General features: G+C 57.2%; 1 protein-coding gene across 3 annotated transcripts in view; it reads right to left on the bottom strand.

The window, feature by feature from the left end:
• The window catches only part of Sp2 (Sp2 transcription factor), a 25,719-nt gene that overhangs the window by 6,804 nt on the left and 4,100 nt on the right, over positions 1 to 14,815 (bottom strand). For 2 of the 3 annotated variants that reach the window (XM_005394260.2, XM_005394259.2), the window contains exons 2-3: positions 2,367 to 2,443; positions 422 to 1,399 (exon numbers count right to left, since the gene is read on the bottom strand). In XM_005394260.2, coding sequence (XP_005394317.1) covers positions 422 to 1,399; positions 2,367 to 2,429 — 1,041 coding nt within the window. In that variant the 5' untranslated portion in view covers positions 2,430 to 2,443. Of the gene's footprint in view, positions 1 to 421; positions 1,400 to 2,366; positions 2,444 to 14,502; positions 14,785 to 14,815 lie in introns of those variants that run through there. The other variant, XM_005394261.2, reaches the window with a different exon arrangement.

Raw genomic sequence — 14,815 nt, forward strand, 5'->3', positions numbered from 1 at the left:
CGCTTCCCTGGGAAGCGCAAGGTCCTGAGTTTCATTCCTGGTACCGGCGAAAAACCAAAAAAATAAAAAACAAATAAATAAAGCTGGATGCTTTCCCTCCACACTCTTTAATTGGCTCCAAAATTCTAGAACACTTGAGCATTAAGTCTAAAAACAAAACTGTGTTGCTTCATTCGGAGAAAAAAAAAAAAAAAAAAAAAAAAAAAAGGGAAAAAAAAAAAAAAAAAACAACAACAAAAAGTGTACATCTGCGGCAGGCGGGGTAATCCCAGCCCCTGGGAGGCAGACAGGCGGATGGAGTTTGTGTCCAGTCTGGACAACCAAGTGAGACGTTGTCCCAAACACGAACAAAAACACGCCCAGACCCCTGTGCCCACCCAACCCGCAAGGGACCGGCGGGCGGGCGGGCGGGGCGCGGTACCTGAGTGGGCGTGGACTCGGCCGCCTGGATCTGGAAGTTCTGCGACGGCTTCTGCGGGACGGTGGGCAGCGTGGCGGAGGCGGCCTGCACCACGCGCAGCGCCTGCTGCGGGATCTGCACCACCTGCTGCGGCTCGGCCTTGGGCGGCACCACCTGCACCTGCTGCACCACGGCGGGCTGGCCGCCGCCCGGGCTCTGCACGATGAGCAGGTTGTTGCCCGCCTGGATGATGTTGTCCGCCGTGGTCTCGATCAGCACCGTCTCCACCTGCTCGGCCACGGCCACGGGCGGCGGCGGCTGCGCGGGCAGCCCCTTCTTCCGGGCCTTCTTCGTGGTCTTGGCCAGCGGGGTGGGGGGGCTCTCGGCGAGGAGCTGCGCGGGGGTCCCCGGGTCGCCCGCGGCGGCGTTCACCAGGTTGTTGACCGGCAGCGTGAGCGTCACGTTGCCGCCCCCGCCCGTCAGCTTCACCACGCTGCTCCCGCTCTGCGCGGGGGCCGCGCTCGGCTTCTGGACCGGGGCCGGCTTGATGGGGACGGGCTTGTGGCCGGACGGCGAGGGCGCGATGATGGCCTGGCTGGCGCCCGGGATGATCTGGATCTGGTTGGCGAGGCCGGGCTGCACCTGGATGGTCTGGGTGCCGCCCGCCTGCAGCTGCGGGACGGCCTGGTACTGGATGCTGGCGCCCGAGCGGGCGCCCTTGCTGACCATGGCGGGGTTCTGGATGGCGAACACCAGCTGGCCGCCCGCGTAGGAGGTGCTGAGCTGCGAGCCCTGGATCTGGAGGATGTTGCCCTTGGGGGACAGGATGCCGAAGCTGTTCTTACCGGGGCTAAGAGGGAGAGGGGCGGGCTTGATGGGGACCAGCTTCCGGGGCGTGGGCTGGGGCGGCGCCGGAGGGGCCACGGCGGCTTCCACGGCGGGGGGGCCAATTTTGCTACATGTTGCAGCCAGCAAGGCCAAGGGCGAGGGCTGGGAGTCCTGCAAAACAAGCGAGGGCGGGCTGAGCCTCGAGTCCCGGCGGCGCCCCGTCCTCCCGGGCTGTGCTGCCGGCCTGTGGTCCAGCCACGGTGGGCGGCTGCCCGGGCTCCGCAGGGTAGGCGCCAGCAGGGGAGACTGCTGTAGGTGCTGCCCGGGCCCGGTCTGTGTGGCTCCGCCCACCCGAGGGCTGCTGTACCCACACTGCCGTGGGAGGGGCCCGCCTGCCATCCCAGCACCCTGAGGTGGGAGGATGAAAGTTTGAGCCCGGTTTAGGAAACACAGTGACTCAGCGGAAAAAGCTGTCTGATAATTTTGTGTGTGTGTGTGTGTGTGTGTGTGTGTGTGTGTGTGTGAGACAAGGTCTCAATATGTAGTTTAGGCTGGTCTTGAACTTGCTGTGTAGCCCAGGCTGGCCTCAAACTCACAGCAATCCTCCTGCCTCAGCTTCCCTAGTGTTGGGGTTACTGGTGTGCACCACCACACCCAGCCTCAAAATAAATTTTTATTTTTCTTTCTGTCTCTCTCTTTTTTCTTTCTTTCTGGTCTTTTTGAGACAGGGTCTCGCTATGCAATTCATTTTGGCCTTGAGCTCACTTTGTAGCCCAGGCTGGCCTCGAACTCAAAACCATCCTCCTGCCTCAGCCTCTCCAGTGCTGGGATGACAGGCGTGTGCCACCACACCCGGCCCTCAAAATAAATTTTAAAAGAGCTGGCAGTGCAGCTCAGTGCTAAGGCCCTGGGTTGAACCCCCAGCACCGGTGAAAACAACAAACTCAGCTAGGGGCCTCTGTGTCCCTCTTGGGGGCGGCAGGCACACTGGAGGAGCCACGCTGACCCGACCTTCTGCGCCGCCACACTGGGACCACTGCAGGTGACGGCACGGGCTCTCAGGTCAGGCCTGGCCACGGGCCTTCCAGCTCCTGCTCTGAGAGTCCAGGGCGCGAAGGTGCGGGGCGGCAGTACTCACCTGCGAGGCGGCGACAGCCGGCTGCAGGTAGTCGCTGGGACTGACAGCGGCGGTGGCAGCCATGCTCGACTGTGGGTCTGTGGAAGAGGGGAGCGTGTGACACACAAGACACCGATGAGGAGAAGCCCCGGCCTCGGCCTTCCCGCCCTCCCCGCCGCTCCAGGAGGGTCCCTCGCTGGGACGGCTGCCCACACACGCAAGGCCTGGCTCTGTGCCCTGGCCACATGGCCAGGGCTGTGGCACCCGCTGCTGGGCCCCGGCCTGCCCTCACTGCACTGGAACCCACTCTGGTGCAGGGGCGCCCCCAGCAGGTAAATCTCCTCTAAGGCAGCTTCCTGCCAAACCACCCTAGAAGGCCAGCCCAGGGTTCAGGACTAGGACCCCTCTTTCCTCTCCTAAGGCTCAGGATAAAGGAGTCCTTAAAAAAAAAACAGAAACAACAAGGCCTCACTGTGTAGTCCAGGCTGGTCTTAAACTCACTATGTTGCCTAGGCTGGCTTTGAACAAACTGTGATCCTCCTGCCTCAGCCTCCTGAGTGCTGGGATTACTGGTGTGCACCTCCACACCCGGTAGGGGTACTTTAAGTACACAGAATTTACACTTTTACACAGAGCAATAGGTAGGGCCCATAAGGATCACCAAGACTGGGTCGGCTAATGACTGGATACAAGGAGAAGAATGAAAATATGGGAAACTATTTTGTCTGAATGTGTAGACATTTCTACATATGAATACAGCTAAATATGAAAATACTTTTTCCAAAAAGCTAGGTGTTAAAAGCTGTTACCTCCTGGAGGCAGAATTTTGCTTGACAAAGAATTGTGGTCCTTGTTTGTCTATCTGCTCATAACGGGGAGCCAGCCCGCTGTGTTCCTGGGTTCCACAACACAGATCTGACCAATCGCAGATGGAGAACAGTCAGAAAAATGACCGTGCCTGTCCTGTCCTGACAAGTACAGACTCCACTGTCACCACCCCTGGACACACAGCAGAACCATGTACAAAGCACCTACCCTGTTTCAGGTACTGTGATTAGTCTAGAGATTGAAATACACAGGAGAAGCCTGGTGTGGTACTGCATGCCTGTCATTCCGGCACTCAGGAGGCTGAGGCAGGAGGACCACTTGGAGTTCAAGGCCAGCTGGGGCTACATGCGAGACCCTGTCTCAAAACAAACCAAACCAAAAGAAACCAGTTCTGTCTGTCTGTCTATCTATGTCTGCATGCTGTGGCATTTTCCGTAAGGGACCTCTGCCTCGTAGGCTTTGGCGCCTGCCAGGGCCTGGGGAGCCAGCGCTGGTAAACACTGGGGGCAGCTGAACCCTATTGCACTCTCAAGTAAAGAAAAAGAAAGAGGCCGAAGAAATAAAAACGGGGATCTGTGCACTGCGAGGCTGATTTAAAAGGGAAAACAGGCAAAAGGGAAGCTGGGAGAATGGAGTGCAGGAACTCCATTTTCGAGTTCTGCATCCCAGAGCTCGGGGGAGCGGGCGCAGGACGTGCGGCGCTGCCGGGCGGGGTGCAGCCGCACCCCGGTGTCTCTGCTCCTCTACCTGGGAGAGTGGTCCTGAGATGGGAAAGGGGCAGAGACAGGAGGGTCAGACGCCCAGCGCTCCCGCGGCCGCCAAGCCCCAAGTCCACGCTGCGGAGGGGTCTTTCCGTCACTGCCCACCACCAGGGGGCGCGGAGCCTGACACCGCCCGCACCCCATCCTTGGAAATCCTACAGCAAAGAACGCAAAGGTGCTGCAGTGACCGAGGAGAGAGAGGGGACCACGAGGAGCTGGTGCCGAGCTGCAGGAGCCACATCCGAGTTCACACGGCTCAGGACAGACACTGGAGGACTTGTGCACCGGGCAGTTATTCCAGCCAGCGTCAGTGAGATTCTCAGGAGCAGGAGTTGAGCCCAGGAGCACTCTTAACACCGAGCTACATTCACAGCCTCTTTTTGATTATCACTTTATTTTGAGACAAGGTCTCACTAAGATGCCCAGGTTGGCCTTGAACTTCCAATCCTAGTGCCCCAGCCTCCCAAGTAGCCGGAATTACAGGCGAATGCCTCCCCCAAGTCCCAGGGACTGGCTGTCACAAGATCTACCATCAGATGCCTTTTTCGTTCTTGTTTTTTGAGATAGAGCATCTCTGTTTAGTTCAGGCTCGCCTTGAACTCTCTATGTAACCGAACTCGCAGTTCTCCTCCTGCCTCAGCCTCCTGAGGGCTGGGATTACAAGTGTGCACCACCACACCCAGCACGACTGTCTAAAAAATAAGCCCCGAGCACAGATCACCGCCGATACCCCGCACGTTTCAGCCTGTGTGCACCGCTGCCGTGTATCAGGGTGGCTCAGCTGCACGTTCACCGCACGCCCTGTCCATGCGCTGCAAGGGGCCGGGCAGGAGGCAGCGTCAGCCTGCACTGGTGCAGGCAGCAGAGCCGTGCAGGGCTGAGCTAGGGACCGGGGACCCCGCTGGCAGCCTGTGCCAGGCGAGCTGGAAGGCGTGAGCGCTGCTGCCACGCATCCTCCTCCCAGGAAGACTTGGAATTGGACTGTATGGGCTTTTTTGTAGTCAACTTTACCGAAGCGAGGTCAATAAAGCAACATACAGGTTTATTATATGGATATAAAATTAAACTGTATGAGTATAATGGAAATACCTGAAGTCAGCTCCAAATCATGCATTTTTTCCTTTACAGCGGTGGCATGCAAACGGTACAGCATGAATCATAGTTATAAAAATGGTTTACTTTGGGTTGGGGCAAAGCTCAGTGGTAGAAGGATTGCCTAGCGTGGCTGTGGTCCTGGGCTCACCACCAGCACCACACAAAAAAAAAAAAAAAAAAAAAAATTACCTCATGAGCCAGCATCGCCCCCCACACACACACAGAGGAGACTTTCCTGTCTTGTGCTATGGCAGTAAAAGCTCCCCGAAACAAAATCTGTCCTTACACATATGATACGATTTTGCTATCTTTCTACTCTATTAGTTTTTTTAAAATGCTGACTGTGACCTATTAAACTGGTTTTGTACATTACTGGCTAAAAAACCCCTGTGTGTCTGTCTCTGTCTCCCTCCCATCATCCCTCTTTCCCTCTCTGAGACAGTGTCTAGCTATAGCCCAGGCTGGCCTTGGACTCTTTAGCCTCCTGACTCAGCCTCCTAAGTTCTGTGATTACAGGGTGCACCATTACACTCAGCTGAAAGCATGACTTTAGGATAGTCTACTGGAAGACTAGAAGGCAGATTAAACGTGCAGATGTCACAAAACTAAGGATTGTAAACACAATGGGTGTCATGTTAAGAGTTCAAAGAAATCTTTAAAAAACTGCTAGGATGGCTGGGTGTGGCAACATGTGCCTGTAAGCCCAGCACTAGGGAGGCTGAGGCAGGAAGATTGAAGGGCAGGCTGGGCTACACAGAGTTCAAGCTGGATAAACACTGCAAGACTTCATCTCAGAAAAACAAAACCAAACAAGTAAAATACAGTACTGATAGGTTAGCCAGGTATCGTGGCACAGATCTGTAACCCCAGTGATTTGGGAGGCTGAGGCAGGAGGACTGCAAACTCAAGGGCAGCCTGGGTAACTTAGCAAGACCTTGTCTCAAAACAAAACCCAAACTGGTGGGCACAGTGTGAAGAACCCAGGCTGCAGCCCTAGGCAGGGACCCCCTCCACCTGCCCGAAGGGTGTGTGAAGGTTTCTGAGGTGGTCGAGCACCTCACATGACAGTGAGGACAGCAGTCCTGGCATTCAGCGGTGGTTGGGTTCATGCCCTGCTTGGGGTAAAAGCAAGTCATGTGTGTACAGGACAGGATGACAGGGACTGAGTGAAAACTCCAGCTCTGCCGCAAGGCTGAACGGGAACCAGCAGAATCTACATGCGATTGCTGGAAAAAAGCCACTGCCATCTTGGGCTGGTTTCCAAACATCCAATCACAGGACAAGAAAAACAGTCCCGGGCCTCCTGCACTCACTCGCCCACAGGGACAGGGGGTTCCATTTCCAGGGACCTTGGAGAGGGCAGTGTTCAGCTGAGAGGGAGGAGCAGCTCGGGGCTAAAACCTGAGCGCTCACTCCACACTCGTCTCGGAGGGTGGAGCAAGACCTCTGGGCAGGCATTTTAAAAAGCCAGATTTCAATTCAATACAAGAGAGAACTTTCAAACCAGGAGTGGTGACATCCCCCTGTCCTCTTGTGAGGCTGAGGCAGGACGATGCCAAATCTGAGCCCAGCCTGGACAATTTAGTGAAATCTTGTCTCAAGATTTTATTTATTTATTTATGTATGTATGTATGTCTCAAGATTTTAAAAAGGGGTTGGGGTATAGCCTCAGTATGAAGTCCCTGGGTGCAATCCCTCACACCAAAACCAAAAAACAGAGCAAGAACTTTTAAAAGATGGAATTGGTTGCCTTGGGGTAATGCCCTCCTTCCTCTGGAACCATTTAACCAAAGCCAGGACACGCGTGTCAGATACGCGACATGGAGCGCACGTGAAAGCTGGATCTCTGGGTCTCGTGATCGTTCCTCTTTATGCTTTGCAGGGCTGGGGGCTTCGGCCCAGGGCAGAGCCCTTCCCTGGCTCCTGCGAGGCCTTAGGTTCAAAGTCCAGTGGTACGAAAAGAGAAAGGCATTTCTGCTTTCCAGACTGTGCTACTGCTGAAAACACAAGACCAGCGAGTGGCTGGCAGGGCTGGGGACCTCCCAGGAGGCTTCCAGCTCGAGTTCACTTCGCTGAAATTGGTGAGCGGCGCGACCTCCAACAGAGACATTGTCCATCAGGAACCAGGACAGAGCGCAAATGAAGATCACCTCCCGTGGCCCCGCTGTCACCGGCACCCTGGACGACTCGGCCGTGCTCAGAAGTTGCAGCACGTGCTACTGAGGCACGCACGCCTCTGCAGGCCAGGCCGGCCTCATTTCCCTTCCCAGCCCGCTCCTGAAACATCCCTCCGGGTCTCAAACCTATGTCGGTGTCTCCTCTCCCTGCTCAGAGCTTTACGGCCTGAGTGATCACAGCGGGGAGCCAGAGTCTCCCCGGCCTGGGACCCACCCGAGATGGGGTTAGGCTGAGTAAGTCTGGAGCGGACTTCCTGGAGTGCACGCACGCGGCAGCACTGCGCCTCGCTATTCGGACGCTTAGCTTACAACCTGCACTCTGGATGTAAGCTGAGCGGAACCCTTCCTCCCGGTCCAGGCGCGCCGCGCAGTGTGCGCGGACTGCAGAGGCACCTACGGTGGCACGCTCCGCTCCCACCTTTTTGATAAGCAGGCTGGTTTTGGTGGCAGTTTACCGCGGCCCAGGAACACTGTGCTAGGGGTAGTGCACATTCCCGAAAAGCTGGAGGTGTACCACACCATGCTACCTGCATCTCCGCGGCCCGGGACCGCTCCCCGGGGCACACAAGCAGCAGGGGCGGGCACCGGGAGACGCTGGACTCACACCTGAATCTCCCTTCCCCACACTGGAAGGCGGCTCGGTCCCAGGCCGACAAAGGCAGGGGGAGCCTGCAGGCTCCGGCCCCCCGGGGCACAGCCTCCTGCCCTCCCTCCCCTTGGTGCCCACCTCGAAGGACGCCTCCCTCCCTTCCTGTTGCACTTCGACGGCAGGACCCGGCACCTGGGCGGCTCCCGCCAGCCCCCAAGCGCCCCGGTGCTGCTGAATCTGAGAGCCGCTCACCCCCCGCCTCGGCGGGCTCGGCTCCCCCGCCCAGCCCGCTGTGTCGGACCCAGGCCTCCGTTCCAGCCGCCCCGCGCCCCTGCACTGAGCGGGACCCCTCCCAGGTTCGGAAGAGCCTTCGCCTCTGCTCCCCTCCCTCGCCCCGGCACCGCTGAGGACCCCAGTTCTGCCTTCACCCTCGGGTTTCAGGCTGTCCTGGCGCCAAATGTTGGCAGCCGTCTTGTAACAGGCCGTCGCCTCTCCGAGGCCTTCCTGGAGCCCGCGGGGCGGCTAGCTCCTTTGCTGACCTCGCCACCCATTCAATCCCCGAGGGTTTAGCATCTGGGGCGCACGGCGCCCCCTGGCGGCCGCGGCCCCTGCACCGCACCGGGCGGCTCTCGCGGAGCTGCGCGGGACAGGAACCGCGGGCGAAGCCGGCCTCCCCGAACGCGGGTCACAACACACAGCGGGGGCCACCGCCCCACCCTCCACAGCGACCAGCGGCCGCACCGCGAGCCCCGCCCCGCCCCGCCCCGGGGCCTCAGCCCCTCTGGCAGCCTTTCCACATCTGGAGGGAACAATCGCAGCAAAACGCAAATCCAGCGGCCGAGTCCTGGCTCCAGATCAGGTCTGGGCTTCCAGATGCTCCTCGGATAAACCAGGAAACCAGGCCCGCTTCCTCCCGCCTCGCACCCTCCCCAGCGCCCCGCAGAGACTGGGCGCTGGGTTCCTGGTGTGAAGTCACCCGCGGCCTCGCTCCTATCTCCTCCCGATCCTGACCCGCGCCCCGAAATGCCTCCTGAGCCCCGGCCTAGAGCTTGGGACATCGTTCCCCGGGGGACCTGCGCGGCACCGACCCCACCCCTGAGCACAGCGCCGTCCTGTCCTCCTCCTCCAGCCTCTGCTGCTCACTGGGTGGGAGAGCGCAGGCGTCCCACGCTCCGCTCACTAAGAAAACCTTTTTTTTGTTTTTCTGTTTTTGCCATACAGGAGTGAACCTGGGGATGCTCTACCGCTGAGCTCCTGCTGCAGCCCTTCTTACATTTGGAGAAAGGATCTTGCTAGGTTGCCCAAAGTGGCTTGAAATTGTGATCTTCCCGCCTCGGCTTCCTGAACAGCTGGAACTGCAGGTCAGCCCCACCATGCCGGGCTAGCTTTTTTGTTTTGTGGTGCTGGGGATTGAACCTAGGGCCTTGCATCTTCTGGGCAGGTGCTCCGCCACTGGACTACACCTCTCCACCCAGAATACCACTGCTCTTGGAGAAGACTCCTCTTTGAGGAAATGAGAGAGAAGGGGCCTCCCAAGCACAACGGGAGGCTTTTGGAAGCTTCTCTCGGCTGGGAGCTGGGACAGAACTTGCCTGGCCCCACACCCAGGCCTCAGGGTACTCGGCTTGGCCTCCGGGCTCCTACCTCTTGGCTGAGGCCCCACACTGTATTTCCACGGAGGACTCACCACGCAAGCAGCTCTTCTGCGGCTATTTTGGTCAGCGCCGGGCCAGGAGCCAGCGCAGCAGTTTCTAGGGCCACGCTTTCCCGGTGGCCGGCTGGGAAGAACTGAGGGCTGGTGCCGGAAGAGCAAGCCATGGCTGGTCCGAGAGCAAAGCTGGGCTCACGAGAAGCCGGAGCCCGGCTGCAGGCTCAGCCCGCGGGGAGGGAACAAAAGGGTTGTGAAAGACTCCAACCTGCAGACCTCCGCAACGCCGCGGCCGCACAGACGCCAGGGACAGAACCGGGCTCCCTGCGTGAGAAAGGGCGCTCGCCTGCCACCCCAGCACTGGGCGGCGGAGGCAGAAGGATCCCCATGAGTTCGAGGGCAACCTCGCCTCCACAGTGAGTTCAAGAACGGCCCAGACTACACAGCAAGACCCTGTCTCCAAGAGAAGAGAAGGGACGCAGTCCGCCCACCCGGTGCTCCTGTGCCTCTGCTCTTCACCCTCCCGTCGGGGCGGCGCAGCCCACAACCCCGCTGCACCCACGATGTCACCAAAGGGGCAAACGTCCCCCGTCAGCTGAGCCGCGTTGCCCCTCCCTCGTCCAGCACAACTTGCGGGCCGCCCGTACACAGCGCCTCACTTCCCGAGGCTGACCTGGGGGTTTTCCAACCCGGCTCTCCGGCCCATCTGTGTCTTCCCTTTCAGCACAGGCTCTGTAAACCTACACGAGCGCGCAGCGCTTCGAGCCAGGCGCTGCATCCAACTCAGGCTAACGGAGTGTCCTGAGCTCACGTGGGGGGGCGCACGCCCCGCTTCTCCCCTCTCAGGGCTCACTCTAGTGTCACGTTCTCTTTGACACCTTTCCTGTCACATGTGACCTGCCTCCTCCCAGGAACCTCTTTCCCTGCCCTCCCTCTTTTCTTGCTGTTGTTTTAGACAAGGTCTCTCTCCCTGCAGTTCAGGCTGGCTGTGAACTCCGTACACAGCCGAGGCTGGCCTCCGACTGGCTGGGACACTCCTGCCTCAGCCCGGGGTACAAGTGTTCAGCACCGCGCCCAGCTTCCTCTATCTTTGTCCTGAGCACTTCTTACTTTCTCACAAATACCTACGAGTTCGTCTCCCACCGAGAACACGCACCCTGAAGGTAAAGGCTTCTCTTACTGCGGGGCCCCAGGGGCCTGGACACACTGCATCAGGTGCTTAATACATCTTCCTGGAATAAAGTGATGAATTAACAAATCCCACAGGAATGCGGAGGGGAAGAAAGGAAACAAGAGCTTAAGAGGAGAGGGAGAAAACCTGCAAATCTGCATCTCCTGGCACGGGGTGAGGACGCACTCCACAGGCCCGTCCAACCGCTCAGCTGGTCCCCTCCCTGGGGAGGCCTGGCCCGCAGGTCTCCTCTCCCCAGCGGGGCCCAGCACCTCCGGCCACACACTAGACTCACGGCAGGAGGCCCATCGCTGCTGTGAAGATAAAGAACACAGACGCCACCCCCCTCAGTCTCCACCCAGAACTCTCCCCAAGGCGGCGACCTCGCAGTCGGCATCCTGCCTGGGCCTCACTGTCCTACTGGAAGGGCCAGCAAGCGCGGCGAGAACTTGTTGCCCTGCCTAAAGGGTCCCAGGAAGTTGCTCAAAGCTTTTTTTGGGGGGGCATTAAGCCTCAGCACTCTATCTAGGGAACAGGAAAAGGAAAAGAAAAAGCCAGCTGATCCCCTTTGCCCCTTGAAGTCTCACTGCGAAGAGCCCAGGGCGGCCTCTGCCGGGCATGCGCACTGTGACTCCCTCCCCGGCTTGCCTGCCCGGGGCTACGATCCCCTGCAGCTGAGACCGCATCACCGAGAACACGGGGCGGCCACCGCTGACTCTCCTGAGGGCTGGGCAGGTCCTGGTATTTCTTCTAGGCTGATCCAAGATTTCCAATTAGATACCGATGGGGGCTGAACTATTTTGCTTTGCTCACAGGCCCTGCTTACTGTCTCTGTTCACTCTGCAATTCTGCCACATCGGCGAGAGCTGAGAACCCAGAAGCCCTAGGCAGGCAGCATTGGGGACGGTGCAGGCTGCGCCTGCTGGCTCCACCCAAGCCACTGCACCCAGTGGAAAGACAAAGGGCCACATAACAGCCAGGCGTGGTGGCCACACCCCTAATACCAGCACTTGGGAGGCTGAAGCAGGAGGATCACCATGAGTTGGAGGCCAGTCAAGGCCAGCCTGGAGTTTCTGAGACCCTGTCTCAAAAACCCAAAAAAGGCCAAACTGGCATCTCAGGACACTTGGCACCAAGCAGATGAGTGCGCTACGCCTCTGCATCACAGGGTACAAGCGGAGAGCAGCTCAGGGCGTGAGAGGCTGGGTGAGGACACCCCATGCGGGGCCCAGAGCCTGCCTGGGCACCTGCAGCCCTCACGCAGGCGCTGCTCCACTCTGGGGCAGCTGAGAAATGCTCTGCCCTCCCCTTGCTCCTGGGCAGAGTTCACCAGCCCAGGGCACCAGCCCGAGGGCCACTCTGAGGAGCAGCACCCACAACACAGCATCAGAGCACCCAGACTCTCCGGGAAGCCCAGCTCCCACACCGCTCGGCCGGCTGAGCTGGCTCCCGGGTCCGTTCGCATTTCACAGTCTGTCAACTGGGACCACCCCGCCTGTACCAGCAGGTGCATCTCCCGGGTCAACCTCTCCTCTCCCTCCAACAGCGCCCCGGAGTAGGCAGGGGACCTCTCCGCCCGAGACCCTAAGAGAAAGCTGCTCCCAGAGAGACGTGCTGGCAGGGCTGGGATGAAACCGAGCAATACAGAGTTTGCGGGGGCGGGGGAGGGAAAGGGAATGGAAAAAGGAATTGATGTGTTCTGTCCACGTACCAGCTTCCCAGCAGAAAAGTAAACGTCTTATACCCCACACATGTACTAACAAACTAAAGCTAACTAAATAAAAAGGCCACTAGAGTGAGCCCAAAAAAAAAGATCTTGGCCAAGCCAGATGAGCCGGCACATGCCTTCGGTCCCAGTGCTCTGGGATGCTGAGGCAGGAGGATCAAAAGTTCAAGCCCTGCCCCAGCAATTTAGCGAGATCCTATCTCAAACTAAAAAATAATAAGTTTTTTTTAAAAAAGGGCCAAGAGTCCAGGGTGGTGATGCATGCCTGTTAATCCCAGGACTTAGGAGGCTGAGGCAGGAAGCTATTTGCCAAGTTCAAGGCCAGTCTGGCCTACATATCGAGACCCTATCTCACCCTCTCCTCCAACAAAAGGGCTGGGGATACTGCGCCGTCCAAAGGCCCTGGGTTCCATTCCCAGTAATGAAGAAAACAAAAACTAGAACTCTGGTAATGATGACCATCTTAAGAGAAACTTTCACCAGGCGTGGTGGTGCACACCTGTAATCCTAGCACTCGAGAGGGCTGAGGCAGGAGGATTGTTGCAAGTTCGAGGCCAGCCTGGGCTACAAAGTGAGCTCAAGGCCAGCCTGAACTTCACAGTAAGACTGTCTCAAAAAGACCAAAAAAAAAAAAAAAAAAAAGAGAAACTTTCAATATTATTTCAGAAGCAGAGATCTAAAGTGCTGGATCGATGGAATAAAAAAGAAAAACAGCTTTTTTAGTCTCCTACAACAGGGCTAAAAGTCCCACAAGGAGTTGCACAAGTATTCAAAACAAAAGCAAAGGGAAAGACCAACAAGCACATTCTGGAGTGTCCGCCTCTCAGCCCAGCAGTGACTGGCTGGATCCAGCCTGTAGAGAGCAGCCCTGGAGTACAGAGCGACAGGTCACAATGCGCTTACCCCTGAAGGGACACTTCAGACGTCGTGCCCCACCAACCCTAAGAAAGGGTATGGCCTTCTCCAAAGAAGTTTTTTTTTTTTTTTTTTTTTTTTTTTTTTTTGTTTTTTTTTTTTTTACTGCTTGATATATTAATACCTTGGCATACATTTTTTTTTTGCGGTACCGGGGATTGAACTCACGACCTCGCGCTTGCCAGGCAGGCGCTTATGCCACTGAGCTATATCCTCAGCCCCTCCAAAGAGATTTTACTAAGTTTGCAGCCTACAAGATTTACGATTGAAGCCAGGCGCAGAGGCGCACGCATGCCTATATCCCAGCACTCTTCCTCTGGAAGCCAGTTCTGCCCCTGGCACTCAGAGGCGGATCCAATTCTGCAGACTCTCTGTGTGGGTCTCCTTGGCAAAGTGTGGGAGTCTTCAGCTACCGAGCTAAGGGGGCGCCCCATTATGCCAGGCAGGCTTTGTCTTCCTTCTTATTGCTGCTCTATAGTCAGAGGTTAAGGCTCTGCACAAGCAATAGAAAGCATGAGAGAACTTGCCAAGGCGCAGGCCAATGAGAATTTATTTCCAACAGGCTGTTACTTCCTGTTAAAAGCCACTGAACACAGATATCAGCAGCCCAATGGCCAGGCTGTCTGACAGATTCAGTGCTCATTGTACACAAGAATTTCGAATAAAGCAAGGCACTGCAGTTACATTCACGATCACAGACAACACACTTCTTCGTGTTCGAAATCAAAATTATGACTGTGCTCTGGACCCATCATTCCCTCGAGACCTTTCTGTGAGCTGCCCAACACACTAAACTTTCTAGTCCTAAAAATCTTATCCAAAATACCAATTTAAAGCCGGGCGTGGTGGCGCCCGTCTGTAATTCCAGCACTTGGGAGGCTAAGGCACGAGGATCCTTGCAAGTTCGAGACCAGCTTGGGCTACAAAGTGAGTCAAGGCCAGCCTGAACTGCATAGGGAGACCCTGTCTCAAAAAGACCAAAAGCAAAACAAAATACCAATTTAAACTGAGTGTGGAGGGGCATGCTTGTGATCACAACACTCTGGGAGGCTGAGGCAGGAGAATCACCTGGGCTACAGAGTGAGTTCAAGGCAAGCCTGGAATTCAAAGCGAGACCCCCCTCTCAAAAAAAAAAAATTAAGACATGAGAAGATACTGAAATCGAAACCAAGGAATGCAACGAGGACAAGCTTCGCAGGTGCCCAAAGACACATTTCTTTCAAACTAAAACTAGAAAGAAAACAAACCAAGGGGCAAGGGCAGGAGGCCGAGAACCACGAAGTCAGCAACGGCGACAGAGGCGAGGTGAAGGAAGAAGGCATCTATTTTGTTTTATTTCTGAAGTCTTCTTTCCAGGTCGCTCTGGGCTTTGGGGTTCGGGGGTCTCCCCGAGGGACATCGCGAGCTCGGTCAACAAGCTCTGAGACGTCTCGGAGCTCTAAGGACTTGCAGAGCCCAGCCGGAGGCTCACGGGCACAAGCACACACCGGGGACAGGACACTGCCGCCCGCCGCGCAGCCCCCGCCCTGCCTCCCCGCAGCCCCGCGCCTCCGCACCCCG

This window comes from Chinchilla lanigera, unplaced genomic scaffold (genome assembly GCF_000276665.1).
Source record: "Chinchilla lanigera isolate Chin_1 unplaced genomic scaffold, ChiLan1.0 scaffold00050, whole genome shotgun sequence".
NCBI classification, from domain to species: Eukaryota; Metazoa; Chordata; class Mammalia; order Rodentia; family Chinchillidae; genus Chinchilla; species Chinchilla lanigera.